The 18444-nt window shown below is 26.4% G+C and overlaps 2 protein-coding genes across 2 annotated transcripts; one reads left to right on the top strand and one right to left on the bottom strand.

Annotated features, from left to right (window-relative positions):
* Window positions 1-813: 813 nt before the first annotated feature.
* On the top strand, window positions 814-2804 carry IFT46 (intraflagellar transport 46). Its single transcript, XM_011504904.1, has 4 exons — window positions 814-1144; window positions 1512-1703; window positions 1770-1998; window positions 2307-2804. The coding sequence occupies exons 1-4, from the start codon at window positions 918-920 to the stop codon at window positions 2667-2669; spliced, it is 1011 nt and encodes a 336-aa protein (XP_011503206.1). The 5' UTR covers window positions 814-917; the 3' UTR covers window positions 2670-2804.
* Window positions 2805-5892: 3088 nt separating this feature from the next.
* Window positions 5893-16281, bottom strand: LOC105366455 (uncharacterized). The gene is made up of 16 exons (XM_011504903.1): window positions 16068-16281; window positions 14891-15219; window positions 13738-13809; window positions 12419-12642; window positions 11443-11540; window positions 11013-11321; window positions 10553-10939; window positions 10076-10314; window positions 9662-9942; window positions 9305-9461; window positions 9031-9233; window positions 8301-8449; window positions 7912-8223; window positions 7230-7642; window positions 6744-7119; window positions 5893-6356 (listed from the first exon to the last, which is right to left on the bottom strand). The coding sequence occupies exons 1-16, from the start codon at window positions 16191-16193 to the stop codon at window positions 6147-6149; spliced, it is 3885 nt and encodes a 1294-aa protein (XP_011503205.1). The 5' UTR covers window positions 16194-16281; the 3' UTR covers window positions 5893-6146.
* Window positions 16282-18444: the final 2163 nt, after the last annotated feature.

Below are 18444 nucleotides of genomic sequence, written 5' to 3'. Positions count from 1 at the left end.
ATTATATATACATTTTGTAAAGACACACAAATTCGAGTTTTATATAAATCAGATAATTGTCTGATACGAGACGAAACAAAATACGAACGAATAATGAAATTTCAGTTAACCCCTGCTAATTTTAATAGGTCGTTACCGAGCGTGAACATGCAAACTTATCACATAATTAATAGATCCATAGTCAATAAATAATATATTCATTAGTAGTTATTAAGATTAATTATTTATATTTCTTACTAGACAACAAAGTAATATTTTTATTACTTTTTAAATTATATAAAAAATAACGAGATCAATGGTAAAACCGATCTTTACATAAGTATTGCAGGATTTATCTTGATAAATCCAGGTGATGTTAGATAAATCAAGATGACAGATTTCAATTTATTCTTTGAGTAAAATAGTTGATCAAGAGGAATCAATTGGGTGCATGCATAACAGTCAAATATGCAAGAAATATCCGATTTAAATTATTTATTAACAACTGCATGCGCAACTTATTTTATTGTTCACTTATTAAATATTTACCATGTAATGTATTATGTATATTTGTGTAATGAAATTCTTTGTTAAATGAAAATTGTATATTTAAGCATTTTTTATTATCGTATAGATATTTTATATTCTTTTGAATATCGTATTGTATTGTATTTTATATACCACTATGGGAACGAATAAATGTATTAAATTGAATAAATATACGCATATATATTCGAAAGTATATATGCAAAATAATCTACCCAAAAAATATCTTTTGTGTATATAAAGGCTTATAAAATGGTTACAATGTATATTAATATGTAGTCATGACAACTCAAACAGCTTACATTGATAAACACAGCCATAAACGACGATATAGTAAATAGCATAAACGAGCAGGAAATAAAGAGTAGTCTCAAACAGATTATGTATCAACGATGGCGGCACAGGATAGTAGCGAGGAAGAGGAGAGATCTCAAGATATTTCCGCCTTCACAAACTTTGACGAAAGTATTGATGTTCGGAACGCCGTAGAAGTTAAAAGTCCCGTGATCGAAAAGCAAGTCACGACAAGCATAAAACTCCCCAAGAGTAAAAGATCAATAGTTAACGGTGTAACTCCGGAAGTCGATGTACGATCCCCTAGGATGATGGATTTTAGAAGGTAACTAAAAATGTATGAATAGTCTTTTTACTTGTATGAAATTCCTATTAATATAATTCTTCTTAGAGTGGTTTTTTTATTTTATTTTTTGATTAAATTTCTTAAATAATTATATGAACGCGGTCTTTTGAAAAATTTTCTAATTTAAAGTATAATTTCTGAAATACTATTTTTATTCATTAAATTTGCACCTACTGATATATTTTTAATAGCAAATATTTATATTCTTGAGATGTTTTTTCAAATTTGTTTCAATTGAGTTTTTGAAATGTTTTAAAACGATTAGTTTTTAGTTTTTAAATATTTAGTTTTACAAGATATAATGTTTGATTGACGATTTAATTTATTTTATTTATAATAATCATAGATACTCAGTGCCCGAAGAATCGTTTAATAAAGTCATAGGGCTGGGTAGCGAAACTTCAGATAGTGAAGACAGCGAAGAATTGAATAATCCAAAGATTTCTAAAACAAAGCAAGTTGAATTATATAATTTCAAGCAATTTGAGGACTTGGAAGTGTCGACTGAAGTAAGGGAACTTTTTCAAAATATCATAAGGTTTATATTCTTATATTATGCAATAGCTTCATTAATGAACCATATGATAAGTATTTGTATGCCTAGGTATACCCCACAAAAAATTGAGTTGGACTACAAGCTGATTCCTTTTATTCCCGATTACATCCCAGCAGTGGGTGACATCGACGCTTTTCTCAAAGTTCCGAGACCTGATGGTATTTCTGATCAAATAGGCCTTACCGTTCTTGATGAACCTGCAGTTGAACAATCCGAGCCCGCAGTGCTTCATTTGCAATTACGCAGTAAGACTCGTAGTGCCACTGGTTCTTCCAAGGTTCGTTGTTTCTTCTACTTTCTATTATAAAATATTTCTAAATGAACGCAAAATCAAAACAAAAATCTTTCTTTTGAAAATTTTGTATTTTGATAATATGAAATAGCTACCGTTTCAGTTTTAGAATATTTTTCGAAAAAATTAATTCTTATTTCATAATCAATTACAATAATAAATATAAGTAACATCGATTTTTATAATTAATCAATACTATTGAATGATTATAATAATTGTCAGTAGCATTTAGTTTTTCCTGATACTTAAAAAGAATAATTCTCATTGTAAAAAAGTGAACATATCAAACACAGGCATCAGTAGTAAAACGACTGGAGGATGTATCAAAACAGGGTCGAATGATTAATAAATGGATCGAGGATATGGGAGAACTATACCGAAGCAAGTATCTGCCTACTGTCGAAATATCAAAGCAATTCCCAGATATGGAGGCATTACTGTGCCAGTGGCCCTCCGAGATCGAGAATAAGCTTTATCTCGGCACTTCTGCTGACTTCGATAAGCTAGACTGCGACCTTCTTCAGCTAATTGACCTCATCTGTGCGCTCCTCGATATACCCGTTTATGGTAGTGCGAGAATAGAGTCCCTGCATACGCTTTTCTTTCTTTATACCCAAGTCTATAACATTGACATACAAACGATCCATCATCTTTGAATACATTATGTTACGATTTCATGATGCGTGGAGCTTGTAAGGAATATGTTCATAAACCATAGATATTAGGCATTTTCTTGCAAATAGGAATTCAATTACAATTTACTGTATTATACACTGCAAATAATAATATACATAGAGAATTGCTTTAAAGAATTAAATATAATTATCTAATAAACCCATAAATTTTACATATCTATTTGTTAATTTTCTATATAAGTTATTTGTTTATTTTTAATTAATTCGAAATTACATTTCGTATTTTTAATATTTAAAAATGGCAATAGAAAATGAATGCAATGTTCCATAAATAGATTAATTATTTAATAACAAATAAAAAAGTAATTAATTAAAATAATTTTTAATTAATTATTTTAATTACTTTTGAGTTCTTAATAAAAAAATTTTATATTAATATTTTTACATAAATTATTGAAAAATTTTCATTACATTATAATAAGTAAAATAATTTAATTCTTTTTAATTGTAGGAATTTTATTTAAGGATCTGAATATTATGAAATAATATTAATCTAATTTCTTTTTAAAATATTAATATTATTTCAGAAATTCATACTCGCAGTGTAGTATATTATAAGGGTTCATGCATCTTATAAATAAGGCAATTTGTTCACGCTTACATTTAATAAATATAACTTATATTTTTAAATACAGTTTCATAGAGGGTCAGGAATACCGAAAAATAATTTTTACACTAATCATTATCTATTATACAATTATAAAATAATTTAAATAAGTTTTTAAGTTAATAAATCCAATATATACTATATAAATAAAATTTAAAAAATATAAAGCAGTCCTTTAGAATAATTTTATTGCCTTTGTAGACTTTTAATTATTCAATGCACAAACTGGTACTTTGTGATTTCTTGGAGTAATGATTAATTTTTAATTTATTTAGGTATATACATATACACACATCTGTATATTTTTTATTAATAGTGTTTCTATTAAATGCCTAATATATAAATATATTCATACATTTACATCTTAAAAATGATTTTAATTTTTATTATACATATTTTGTAGTTGTAACTACAATTCCTGTTACTAATATTTTTATTTTTTATTTTTCTTTAATAGGTTGTTTCTTATCAATTTATAAATGAAATATTTAATGTTATTTAAGCACATTGAAATATAATATAACTATGAATAAGAAATAATATTAGTCAACCAATTATAATATTATTATTTAAATAATCTATTTTTTATCATTTGTTTTTATATTTCCTATCTTCATTTATATTTTTTTCGATTTAATTTCATATCATTTATTTTAACATATTTTTATATTTCTGCATATTGTACAAAATTGTACAAGATTAATTTATTCTGCATAAATATCAGTACATAAGAATAAAATTACAAAATTATTTGTGTCGTTAAACTTAATAGATATTAATATCAACTAATGTAAGTTATTAAAAATTTCTTAAATTAAAAAAAATTAAATTAATTTGAGATTTGTACATTTTGGGATGAATTTATAATTGTTGCACTCGATGTTTTATTTATTTTTTTTCATATTTATGAAATAACATTGTATGCCAGATTAAAAGATATTATCATTATAATAATTATATGGATATAATAATTATATTATAATAATTATACATTCTAAAAAGTATATATTTTTAATAAATAATAACTAATAAATTAACAAATAAAACTAATTAATTAATAAAAACTTTTAGTTTACAAGAATAACAATAAGAAATGAAATATTAAATAATTCAGTAGAACTTATTACTTCAAAATATAATTAAATAAATGATTAAATTAGGTTTTTAATTGGTTAAACACAGAAGAAAATATTAATTGGACAGAGATCGATTATATAACTTCACTAATTTATTTGTTTAAAACTTTAATTAATATAGCAAAGAGGAATAGAATGAAAATTTTATTATTTTTCTATAATATTTGGTTTTATGTATAAATATATATTTAAATACAATTAAAGACATATACAGCCTGTTCTATATAAATTGTAACAATTTAAACAAAACCGTTTCAAAATATGCTTGAAAATGAAAGAGATACAATTTAAAGAGGTAGATAAATCATTTTAGATAAAGAAAGTCATTTATCTCGTCGATATTTATTATGATAAAATTGAGCAATATTAAGTAATCGTAAAAATATGTATTTATACGGATAGTTTAATCTTACATTTATAATTTTACGAATGCAGCTCGTTATACTCATAAAATTTCTCTAAAATACTTGAATTTTATAAAATTAGAGTATCTTAAGTAATTACCCTTTAAAGTAAATATTTCTAAAAAGTATATTTTTTTTATCTATCAGTACTGCTAAATAACAAAATAAAAATATTTAACTTAAAAAGAATGTATGATTAAGGCTTTATTAATTTTTATTAGCACTTTTATTTTTTTAGAAGCAATATTAAAATAAACTAATTCAAGTAAGTAATTTTTTCCTCAGTTTGAATATTGATTTTATTTTCATGTGGATTATTTAAGTATGGAAGTTATATATAAATGCAATAACCGGAATATTTAGTACGATATTTAGTATATAATAAAACATTTAATATTAAGAATACAATTTTATATTAGCAGATTATGTGCTATTATATTATTTCATTTATAATTTAAATGAGACATAGCAAGAACTGGATTTGCCATTATATAATCTTAGGATCTCTAATTTTACAAGTTAAATATATAAATTTTAAACAATGGTAAAGTTTCGAAATGGGATTAATATTAGTTACAATCTTCAATTGAAAATTTAACATTTATTTGCTTATATTAATCAATTAAGTGTACCAAATACAGAGAGCAGTTTTAATCATTAAAAATTTACGACTTATTGACACATTGGTACAATATCATTAACAAGTAATTTTATTTATATATAGATTAACAATTATTGAATTGCCTTTTCTTATATGCAATTATACACAAATCTATTTACAATTATATATTAGTACATTTCATGCAATGTAAAAAGTTAACTTTCAAGAATAATTAGTCAAAATTCATTATACATTTGCTTCAATAATATTATTTAGTATCTCTGATGTTCAATATATGGATTATTTTAAATTATGTACTTATTTAAAATTTTTCAAAAAAATCTTTAAATCCGAAAATATACGGTTTTTAATAAAGCTATATAAAAAAAAAAATGAAAAAATAGGAATTAAAGTCTTCAGATATCAAACAAGGAATAGCTGATATTTCAGTTGTTTCAATTAAGATTGATATTTGTAGATAGCAAATAATTCGAATTTCTTTTTTACATAAAATATAATCAATAATAAAATATAAAATGCAAGTGAAACTTAAAATTCATTCGTTGCAAGTAACTGCGTTGTATAATACTGAAGATTATTGGAAAATGTTGCATGCAAATTTAAAACTAAGAGATTCAATGCGAGGCTGTGCATATCGAAATGCTCTAGTAAAAGTAAAAGCTTATGAAACTATACTGTAGTTCCATATGTACTGAACATAACTCGTGTGCTATCTGTATCCAGCGTCACGTCCTCTGGAGACGCAAGATCTACTTTAATCGACCCAGAATTTCTTCGCCTGGCCATTCCACCACTCCAGTTTGACAGCGTCCAATGATACGTTTCAATTTCTTTTTCATCCGGTGTATCTACTTCTTGTTGCTTCTGTACTTCTTCAATCTAAAATGTTATACATTTAATAAGTATTCTCCTATTTTTCAAATAAGTTTTATTGACTTAATTACAAGTATGTGGAAAATATGAATATTTACATATATATCTTTTATATTATTTAGATAATACATGAAATAATTAAATACATTTTATTAATTTAATTTTAATTTTATAAATCAAATATAGTTTCCTAATTGAAAGTTAATAAACCATTATTAAAACTCATTAAAAAAATTAAATTATATCTTCAATAGTTTAGGGAATAAGAAAAAGATTTATTAAAATTCAGATATAAATGGTCGATCTTATTGTTATCATGATTTTAATTAATAAATCTAGCTGGAATTCATGAATAGATTGTTTGATTAAGTTTAAAAAAAAGAAAATTAAGACCTTGTTGAAGGCAGCCTCGATTGATACTGATGATTGAGAGGCAACAGAATCAAAACTAGAGTCTCCTCCTCGATATCTGCTGACAATAACGCTTTCCAAAGGCATTTCATCAGGTGACTCTTCAATAGCCTTAAGTATGTTCTGACAAATTTCTGAATCGAGAGGTATAGGATCTTCAGAATCGCGGTTATGTATCGTTACTGCAATGTGAGCCGGGTGGGGTATCGGTAGGGGAATAAGTAGTTTTTCTGCACTATAAGGACGTATTAATCGCTTCCAAGGCTGCCAACGGCTGTTGATGTACACGCCACCGCTATTATTGCTCATTATCATGTGCTGACCAATCCGCGTGGACATCAGCAGACCCATTGTATCACTGAGTCATATAACATTTTTTATAAATATATAAATTGTATTATATAGTAATAACAATGTGCGAAAAATTATGTATATATAAATAGCAGATAACAAATGAAAGTAATTTACTTGTGCTTGTCCGATTTTCTACTGTTGCTGGGGGGTTTAACGCGCGGATTGAAAACTGAGACAGCAAGGTACGGGCTGTGTACTTGAATGTTGCCGCGAGGTGCATAAACCGCTCCAAGCAGGTCAGGGCCATTGACGCCAACTCCAAGTTCTGTATTATGAATCATGTCAGTATATCGAGTGAGATCAATGGCTCCATGAGGTTCAAGTTTGAATTTAGTGTCGGCGTCATCAAGAGGCTGCAAGAAGTCAAGGCTAAAGATGTCAGAGTACATAAGTCCAGCAAGGCCTGCCCAATCCGCTACACCCAGACCTTTGTTTTCCCAGAAGTCCTCCTCCGATGAATATAATCTTGCAAACACATGACTTGGATATAGTCGTTCCAGCATTAATGCACCTTGCTGAATAACTATCTACAATGAAATTACCTCTTTATTTTGGCTGATGCAATTTTTATTATGAGTTTATGAACTTCTATTAATAGTTTTTATAAATGCTAGAGGTATTCAAATGACATTTATAATAATGAATTATTAATATAAGTTAAACTAAGAATTAATTAAAAAAAAATTATTATAAATTAACAATAATATCGTCAATAAATAATTAGACCAAAAATATTTATTTCACAATAATCTTCAAATAAGCAACATTCATAGAAAAAAATTGAAGTATAGTTAACCTTCAAGTCAAATGTCGTAAGTTTAATTTTAGTTCTAACAGCTACTCCTAAACCAGTCTGCAAATCCTTCTTGCGTCTATCTAATTTCTCATGAAGTGCAGCAACTAAATCTCTAGCTTCTTTTTCCAAAGATTTGTAAGGCTCCTTTGTCTTTTCGAGAGTTGCTGCAAATGGACCAAAGCATGCTTCAATAAATTGAGTAAAGTCTCTCTGAGGTTGGGTAATGAGCCTTTCCATTTCCTGTTGATACGCCAGTAATTCATCAAGCTCCAATTTTGCTTCAAACGCAGCCAGTGCCTGTTCTGGTTTAATCTATCAAAGCAATATTAATAATAATGTTAATTGTAAATGTATATATATATATAAATATTTTAGTATTTTTTGGCTACCTGATAATAATAATCAGACGCTAATCCTGGTCCAGCTATTCTTTTTACAACAAAACTGTTGCTTGCAGGAATACGTCCTCGGCTTTTTATAACTAAGTGAAACAAGGTAGTGTCCCATAATACTCTCACCCAATAACGTATGATAGCAACTACAAATAAAATTGAAAGTTGTAGTAAATAGATATTTACTTTTTTAAATTTAATTTAATTAATAAAAATCTGATATCTTAAACATTTTTAAAAGCCTGAAATTAATTAAACATTATTAAGCTGTAAAAGTTTTATATTATTTTTCCTTAGGATACAAAAGTATTAATATCAGTATAAGGAGATATTCAATTAAAATATCTGAAAATTGAAAATCAAAAAATGATGAAGAAAGCAACCAACTGTTTTACAACCAGTAGTATTATCGATTGTAGACGGAGTACAATAATTTTTCTAAGGTCAGTTTGATAATATCATCATTGTAAGAATATTACTATTCATCCGAAACTTTAATTTTTAACTCTGATCTAAATAATAAAGTATAGTACTACAGCTAGCAAGTAGCGCAAATTGTAATGTAAATTAGTTATGTAAAATTAATTATAATAAATATATTTTTATTATTATGATTAACTATAAATTAAGTAATATGTGTAGTAGATTAAAATTTGTGGCTATAAAGAATATTTTATATTTTATAACCTTAAGATAATATACTATTTTAGTTATATAAAATAATTACTTGTTAATATCACAAATGAAATAAGTGGGCAGAGGAGAGCTGAAACAAATAAGGCCGCAATAGGTTGTATACATCCTTGTAGGCAAATATTCCAAATTAAAGCTTCTATTACGACTAAGTAGCGATTTCGATTATTTTCTGGACTGTCCAGATCCATAATAAGAGCCATGAAAGCGTGAAGTATTAAGGTAACTATTGGCATCCTATAAAATGTTATTATTAGAATTATTATTAATCTAGAAAAAATTTATTTAGAAACAACATTTATACTAACCATATAAATGCAGTAACTGCAATAAAAAGTGATGTAAAACTTATTAAAAGGCATGCTACTGGGAAAAGAAAGAGTATAACTAATGTGCCAAGAAGACCTTTTGCTCCATAATTCCATAATCTATTTATATGTCTTGTCATTCCTTTTCCAATAAATCCTGAAAAAATAACTGTTAATTTAATAGATGAAAAAAACTTTAATGCGTATGAAAAAATGAAATTAAATTCATAATATTCTAATTATAATGAAAAGATTTGTTTTTAAATTTAAAAATATTTTTAAAAATCATTAATAATAATTAAACAAAAACACAACATTTCTTTATAAACTATGACTTATGAATAAATTAATATAAACCTGTATCGGGTTCTGTCTCAAAATGAGTTCGACTTTTACTTATATGCCTCCAAAGTGTAGTCAGTCGAGAATAAAGTGTGGGAGTTTGGGAAGACTTGCGTGGAAATAGTGTGCCATTGATTTGACTTAACTCGAAGTCTGGGGTAAAGGGTCGAATCAGGAGAAGAGCTCGTAAAGAAACCGGACTACACCAAGGTAACGCTACTCCAAATAAAAACATTGCGTTCCATGTCCAACACCAAGTGCGTGATACGTAATTTATCCATCGCCACATAGGCCATCTACAAACAACAATGAACATTTTATTCAAATTATTATGATTATAATTTATATCATTTTAATTGTAATGATATAATAATTATATGTATATATATAAATAATTATTAAAATTGAAAAAATTGTTCAAGAAATTACCTTGTGGTTGTTGTATGAATGATTTCTCGTTCAACTAAAAAAACAGGTTGACTTGGATCAGAGCGTGGTGTGGTAATCGACGTCGGTGTACTACTTAATACCGTTGGAATAATTTCCGATTGACCTTGAAAACTACGACTAACAATCCAATTTCTAGGTAGCCAAATGTGCGTAGGCCACTGGAAATTTCTTGTTGGCATTTTGACTTTTCTTAACTCCTTTAGAAGTACTGGCTCTCGCTAAGTAAAGTTAACAATAAAAATGTATATAAAACAATCACAGGATCTATAAAATTAAAAATTAAGGTTCATTAATTTAAAGTTTTTATTGTAAAAATAAGAAACATTTTTATTCTACTATGTAAATAATAATATAATCATAATAGATACAATGTATATATTATCAAATATTATGATAGATATGGAGAATTTATTCCTTTAACTACATTTTGACTATATGAAACATGATATAATTCACCTCTCTCATAAAAGTTAAGTCACGATTAAGAAAATATAGTGTCTGCTGAAGGTTTTGCTTTCCGCAAAGCATAAGGGCCTCTTCGTGAGCACTCCATTCACACTCTTCGATAAAATTGGCTTCGGCCTCGCGCATTTGGTCCCGCATCCATGGTCCTATGCGTGACAGCACCGGATGCTCGCGTTCAATGCGCTCACGCAGTACCTGCTTCGTGCGTGCCAACTTCCGTTGCACATTCTCTACTGCACGATGCATCAATACCACTGACTGTGCTTGTTGAACTAATAGATGAGATATGCCCTCACCGAGGGCGAGTATGTTGGGATGCGACAAAATCGAAGTGTATACACGTTGTAAATATTCGTGCATCACGGCCTCATTTACTTCCTGCAGGAAGATGAAATTACAATTCTAAAAACTGACCCAGCGATTGAGCTTTGAGTCGGCTTCTGATGCTTACTCTCTCGATCTCTTCGTCTGTCTTCTTCTGTGCTCGAAGCTCCGAAATAAGTTTTTCGCGAAAATGAAGAAACCAGCCACGAGTCTCTCTCTCTAGTATCGTTAGGAGTGAAGGCAACGCCTTCTTAATGATGTCACGACTGAAGAGCCGTAGATCTACTGCTGCACCACCCGGTGTACCAAAGACGAATGGCACCGGCACTGGAAGCATTTGCGACTCGCGTTCTACTTCGAATTTCTCCATCGTTGCTCGCTGTAACTGACGACGTACGAAACCACACAACAACTCTAATGAATCCTCGTACTCAGGCTGAAGCATTCGATAAATTTACATTTGTTAATAAATTTTACATTCAATGTTTTATATTAGTTTATATTTGAAAAAAATTTGCATTTTTGTTTTTAAAATAAAGGTTTACGAAAAAACTTACTTTGCAAATCAATTCTGCTACGAGATATCTGCAGCGTTCTTCACGAATTTTGGCATCTAAATTCTGTGCTTGAAGAGATGGCATTCCAATTATGATATCTGAATAAAACCAAAATACAAAAGAATATGATGCAAGATTGGAGAATTGATTAATTCAATTGTTCAATCACTTATCTCATTAAATAATTTAGAAATTTATATATTATCAGTCAAGTTTTTAAGTGGCAATATGTTAACCCACTCAATTTTCATTATTAAAATTCAGTGACAGATCTACATTCTATTCAATTTATTAAATTTATTAAATAGTTTTTAAGATATTTGAATTTTAAACAAATAATAAGCAATTAATAAAAATAATTACATATTCATATATTATATATGTATGCTATATAATAAATAATGATTAATTGATTTTAAAATTACATTTTTAAAATTTAATTAAAAATATTGATATTCCTACATCTGTTTATTTTCTTTTAAAAATGCAAATATCTTTTGAATATTTTTAATCAATAATTTTATATTTTCCAAAGTTTAAACATAATAAATAATATTGATCGTATAATAATACAATTAAATATTAATTAACATTAATAATATTTTTAAATTAATTACTAGTTAAGCCGTTTCTTAAAAACATACAGTTTATTCAAACATATTAGATGTACTATTATTATAAATGTGTTCCAAACTACATTAATTATTGTTTAGGCTGAAATATACTGTTGATCTTGATGAAAAATGAAAATTCGTTGAATGAATCAATATTTTTATTAATAGAATTAACTGATTTCATTGATACTATTTACATAAAAGCAGTTATAGTATGATGTAATGAACATCAACATAAATATCTCGAGCAATGAAAATAAACTAACCAGTCTATTATAAAATGTAAAACAGTTTAATACAAATTAATTTAAAAGGCTCAAAGTAGTATACAATTTAAGATGGCACTTTCGCTTTGAGCTTACCAAGCAATCTGAGGACACCGATGAACAGGGCCTTGAGGGACTCAGACACGCTGAAACAATGAGACACGAGTCTGCCCTTAGCTGTGACGACCAGGAACCGGGTGGCCAGAGCGAGATCTTTAAGGAGGGCATCTCGACGTCGATCTCTACCACGCTGCAGCAATCCACTCAGGCGCCAACGATGAGTCTGGCCGGCAAAATTGATCGATTCCACTTCGAACTCCCTACGAACCCAGGATTATGAGTGATGTTAAAAGCGTTATCGGATATCTCATGTCGACTATCGTTGAGTATAAGTTGCATATATATTCGTACTATATTTCATGAATAGTGAGTGTACTATAAGATCGTGATGCTTGTTGGTAGTTATTGTTTAACGTTATTAGAGTACTGTCAGTTATTACCATAGATTACATTATCATTGACAGATTTTTAATAGTTTATGACAAATTAAAATTATTATTTTACTTTTTTTTAATTTAACGAATGATCAGTATTTTTGTATGTACAAAACTTTTTAATGATGCACTGCACGTGCAATATTCCCACATACAAATATATGAAAATTCTTAATGCTTGAATTTAAATAAATTTTAAAATGTATTATATATCAATAAATAAATATGAACAAGCTATAGCTGCACTTGTAAACCATAAATAGCGTGTATGAAAAAAAAAAGAATAAGAAACCAACTACATATGCAAATACAATATATTTATACATAATAAAAAACATCGATTGGTATAACACCCTGGATAATAATAAAATATTATAAAATAAAAAAATTGTTGAATAAGCTACTGCATATTAGTTACCCTATACCTTTAATATAAAGACTAGAATTCAAAAATTGTTATTTACATCTCTTTATTACAGCATGCTAGAAATTACAATTAAATTATAATACTTAAATATTTTATTTACAACCGGATTGTCCTATAATTAAATAATTATACAACTATATTAAAAATGTACATGATATAAAATTGATTGATATTAAATAATCGCAAAGTAAAACTACAAAAGTAGTGTTCAATTAGCCAATGTAAATCGTTTAACAAAATGAGGTCCGATTATAAATAAATTGTATATTATTTTAAAAACGAATAAAATAGATAAAGATATTCATAAGGACAATCCACATAAATATGAATAGGCATAATTTCCAAATGCAACGTCAGAAATATGCATGTGACCATAAAAAATTTGATCTCATGTAAGTTCACAAAAAAAAGAAAAAAGGAAACGTATTATTGAAATCGGGAATATATTTTGCATTTGTGGGTAAATTTTTTGGTTTCATGATATCGTGACATACCCGCATTTGCGAATGCTCTCCAATTGAGTGGCATTCAGCTTCTTCGGCTTTCCGTACTTATCCTTGTGCAAGCTTTCCAAAAATCGTTATAAATAAATCAGACTTAAAACTCCATCTATCTATCCAACAATTTTTAATATTTTTAAACCTACTTCGCTTTATATTTTAGATGTGAAAATAGCAAATTTGTTATATGTTAGTTTTCTGAGACTGTACTATGAACTGTGATATTAATAATAATAATAATAATAATAATATTAATGATAATAATAATAAAAAATAAAAAAATTAAAAAATTATTCATTATTAAAGTTTATTCTTCATTTTTTTATTTTTTGTATAAAAAACATAACTAAATTTATATATTTTTAAAATTGATGTCATTAACAAACATAAAATACTTTATAAAATTGAAAATTACAGATTAATTAATAAAAATAAATTATAAAAGTCCTTTATATCAAACAAAGATGTGTATGAGAAGGAAAGTAACATTACACTAATAAAGAAAAAAAATGAGAAAATGAATTTAATGAATGATGAAACGGGCATGCATATTTAAGATCCATTTCTTTGATAAAGCAATTTTCGTAATGATATACTAATAATAATCTTATAGAATTTGCGTTATCATTTGAATAAGAAAATATAATGAAAAGTAGAAATAAACATACCATATACATTTTTCGTGTACTAAAACATATATATATTTTAAGTAAATATACTATTATTAGCAATATACTATCATCAACAATAGTAAATATTAAACAGACCTATTATAATAGTATTAAAAAATTTTCTATATTAATTTTCTATCTAAAATATTTTTTGAAGCAATTTAATTTTAAAAATTATTTTAATAAATAACTTTATTCAAGTTAGGACAGAATTATATGAAATTAAATAGTTACAATCTCATTTAAATTAAATATTTGTAACATACTATTATGCCGATGATTATTTGGCTAAATAAACTCGAATACGAATAGAGGCGTATGATAAACAATTGTTTGACACAATGAATAATACTAAGTGCTCGAGTTCCTATAGCATTTATGATGATGAGAAAACCATCGCCACATAGTTTAAATGATGTAATTTTGTTATTAATAAATCGAGCATAAATTTAAAAAAAATCGCAGTTGATACGAACCCCCTCTCACGGATGCTCTCTAGTTGTTTATTGGTGAGTCGTCGAGATTCACCCTTACTATCTACAGCAACAGCGTCGAGTTCATCAAAACTTGGAGCCACAAACATGTCCCTTAAATGGTATGGTTGTTGTTTTTTTCGTGTGAGGCTGTCATCGCCGATGGAAACAGAAGGTACGGTACACGTAAATAGTTCCGGCGGTAGTATAATTGGAAACTTCTTCCAGTGATATAGGAACTGCTGTGCAACTTCTTTAATGTTATATACAAGGCTTTCCACTTCCGCCGGAGCGCCCAGCAGATGCCTATTATCGAACTCCACTGGCTCCTTCTGTATTGTCAAAGATACTTCTTCATAATTTTATGGCAATGAAAAACTATTGCATTTTTTTAGTAGATTCTATTCTATAGTTAAAACAATTACATTAATGTTTTCTTAATTAAGTGCTAAAAAGTTCTAGTTAATAATACTTGTGAATGAAACTTGAAAATTGTTAGTATGGAAAAATAATTTAAGTCTGCAAAAATTAATTTACATTTTATTTCTTGTATTTGTTGTGATTACAGAGATTGATTACATATTTTACGTGTATTTTTAAAAAAGTATTTGCTATAATTATATTAAGCTTTCATTTTTTAATCTATTAATAATTGCACAAGTATATATATTTCTCTTACAAAAACACAATTATTAGAGATTTCAAATAAAATAAATAAGAATAAATTCACAATTAATTAACTTTACAGATATCTAGATAACTTCTCCAGATTAAATAATTATTTTATTAAACAAAAAATGAATTTTCGATTATTATTGAATATTATTATTTATGGAATACGACGTAATTTATAAACATGGATGACTCAAACTTGAATGATCATACAAAACCGTCAATACTAAATTAATTACAAATTTATTGCCGTTCTAATTAATTTTACATTTATTACATACTATTATTGACTAACTTATTTATGTAGAATATTTAGAAAAACTAAAATTGTACAATCTTTAAAAAAATGAAAATCGTGCAATCCAATGCTGAAGAAGCTAAATACAATTTTCTATGAAGCATCGGTCACTATATATGTTGATCCATTGCTTAAAGCAGTTTGAAAGCTTGGCAATACAAATGATATATTGGTCACAATTGGTGATTAGAAAATCGTAAAATGTATTACCTCAGGCTGGAATCCATCTTGTTCAAGCCGATGGCAGGATTGCAGATTTCCGAACGCCTGGTAATTTTGGCCTGAGTTGGCTGAATTAGCCGAGGTATTATTTAGATTGTGTGGCATGGCGTGCATTAAGAGATTCCGGGGTGGCTGAGGTCAGCTGCCCCGTGACCCCACAATTTCCTCATACACGTTGCTGCTTGTCGCCACCATTGTTCATTATACCTATTCATAGAAAAATTAATAATTAGCATTCTTATCTCATTAGCTTCTAAGTTACAAATATATATTCAACAATGAGCTTTTGTACCAACATTAGTTACTATCCTTGTGTAGATTAATATTTTAACTTTATCGCTTATAGATAGTGAAAGTTAATACAGAGAGGAAAAAATTAAAAGATATCATTGTTTATTACGCGGTAAGTAAAAATGATATTGATTTAATTATAAAGTGAAACATATTTTTCTTCCTTATATATAGAGTTAAATATATTCAACTATTTGTTACGATAAATTCGATACAATAATATCGTTATAATAATCGATAAGATATTACTGGATCAAATGAATATTATCAATTTATCAATGAGATAATCCTATTATATATCAATGAAATAGTATATATTAAGTTATTTAAAAAAGAAAAATTTCTGAATAATTAAGTTAAGTTAATTAAAAGATAATACATTATAAGTATATTAAATTGTAGATAGCTATAAGTGATATAATGTAAATATGACAAAAAATATTCATTTATGTCTTATTATATTAAAAACTTGACAAAAACTTGACCTCTCTAAAAAAAACTTCTATTAACTTCTATTAAAAAAAAAATTTTATTAGGGCAGTAAAACACTCTGATAACTTATATTAACTGAACTATTAATTATTAGTATAATAAATATTGAATTTTCATATTAAAAAATGTGATTATAATTAAAAGGGTTTATGTTCAACATTAATATCTATATTAACGGCTAAAAAATTTTTTTAAATGCTTAAAGATCAATTATTTTTAAGCAGAAATATATGATAATTAAAATAAGAGATAAGCAACATATACAGTAAATTGCAATTAGTACTAAGCAGAAAATATTAAAAATGATGTTGATGAAAGTGAAGCCTACAACGTTATACAACACCTACAACGTTACAAACAATAGTATTTTCGAAGTTTTAGACATCAGCAAAAACTTTTGTCTCCATTCTGTTATGTGAGAAAATGATAATCATGTATTTTCTATTTTTTAAACAGTCGAAATACCTATCTTTATAAATGAATATTATTTACGTTATTATATAATATTAGAATAAATAAATAACTCTTATAAACATATTAATAAATATTCTTTGTGTTTTTTGTTTGTACATAAATTTTTTTTAATTACTCAGGTTATAGCAATAAGATTGATTATAACAAATTTAATACAGCATTATAATTAAAAAAATTTGATATACATCTTTTAGAGTTATAAGCAAGAATTAATTTTAAGTTAGTATTGATATTTTCATTTAATACTAATTTCTTTAATGTAATTTAGAAACTTATTATTTCAAATTTATTATTAAAAAAAATATTTTTCCTATTTATCAAATAATTTTTATCTTCTTGAATGTCTGTCATATAGGAATTATCATTTAAAAATACGATTGTAAAATAAATATTGAATACATAGTTGTTTGAGATTTAATAAAATGTTATAAGTAATAAGAAAGATAATTTTATTTTTATACATTCATTTTATTAATATGTTAATATTGTGAGAAAACTATAGCTCAAATTTTATATGTATATTGAAATAAATTGAAAACAGGTTTAAAAGAATTGATTTGTTAAAAATATTATATAGATCTGTGTCAACAAAATTGTACACAGCTGTAAAAAATGAAATAAACATTAAAGAATTTAGATTAAAAGAGTAAATATATAAAATTACTCATAATTAACTGAGAATATTAAAATGAATGATTGTCTTTTAAAACTTCTTTCTGAAATACATAACCATAAATTATTATGAATTCAAATCTTTTTCAAAATATCTTAAAGATTCATGATCTTAAAGACCAAATATCTAACTTAATATTTTTTATATTTTATTTATATTTAAAATAATTAATGATTTAAAAACGACATATGTTCAACTCTATTTGGTAAATTTTATTCATAAAATTACCTAAATTATAGAAAATTCTGTAAAATAATATATATTCATACATTTTCATATTTTAATATATAATAATAAAAAAGTAAAATAATTAGCATGATAGTACATATTACAAACATACAACATAATTGTTAAAATGAAATAATATTCTTATTTTTAATTTTTTTAAATCATAATTAAAAGGATATACTTTTTTAATTCCCATACATTCAAACA

Source organism: Ceratosolen solmsi, unplaced genomic scaffold (assembly GCF_000503995.2).
Source record: "Ceratosolen solmsi marchali unplaced genomic scaffold, CerSol_1.0 scaffold4, whole genome shotgun sequence".
Taxonomy (NCBI): domain Eukaryota; kingdom Metazoa; phylum Arthropoda; class Insecta; order Hymenoptera; family Agaonidae; genus Ceratosolen; species Ceratosolen solmsi.
Note: the sequence above shows the minus strand (reverse complement) of the source record. Positions and strands in the feature narration are given on the sequence as shown.

Coding starts and splice junctions, on each gene's coding strand:
- LOC105366455 (XM_011504903.1), bottom strand. CDS start 16,193: ATGCACGCCATGCCACACAATCTAAATAATACCTCGGCTAATTCAGCC. Junction 9,943..10,075: donor ATTCATACAACAACCACAAG/GTAATTTCTTGA, acceptor TGTTGTTTGTAG/ATGGCCTATGTGGCGATGGA. Junction 8,224..8,300: donor CGTCTGATTATTATTATCAG/GTAGCCAAAAAA, acceptor TTGCTTTGATAG/ATTAAACCAGAACAGGCACT.
- IFT46 (XM_011504904.1), top strand. CDS start 918: ATGGCGGCACAGGATAGTAGCGAGGAAGAGGAGAGATCTCAAGATATT. Junction 1,145..1,511: donor AGGATGATGGATTTTAGAAG/GTAACTAAAAAT, acceptor TAATAATCATAG/ATACTCAGTGCCCGAAGAAT. Junction 1,999..2,306: donor GTGCCACTGGTTCTTCCAAG/GTTCGTTGTTTC, acceptor TATCAAACACAG/GCATCAGTAGTAAAACGACT.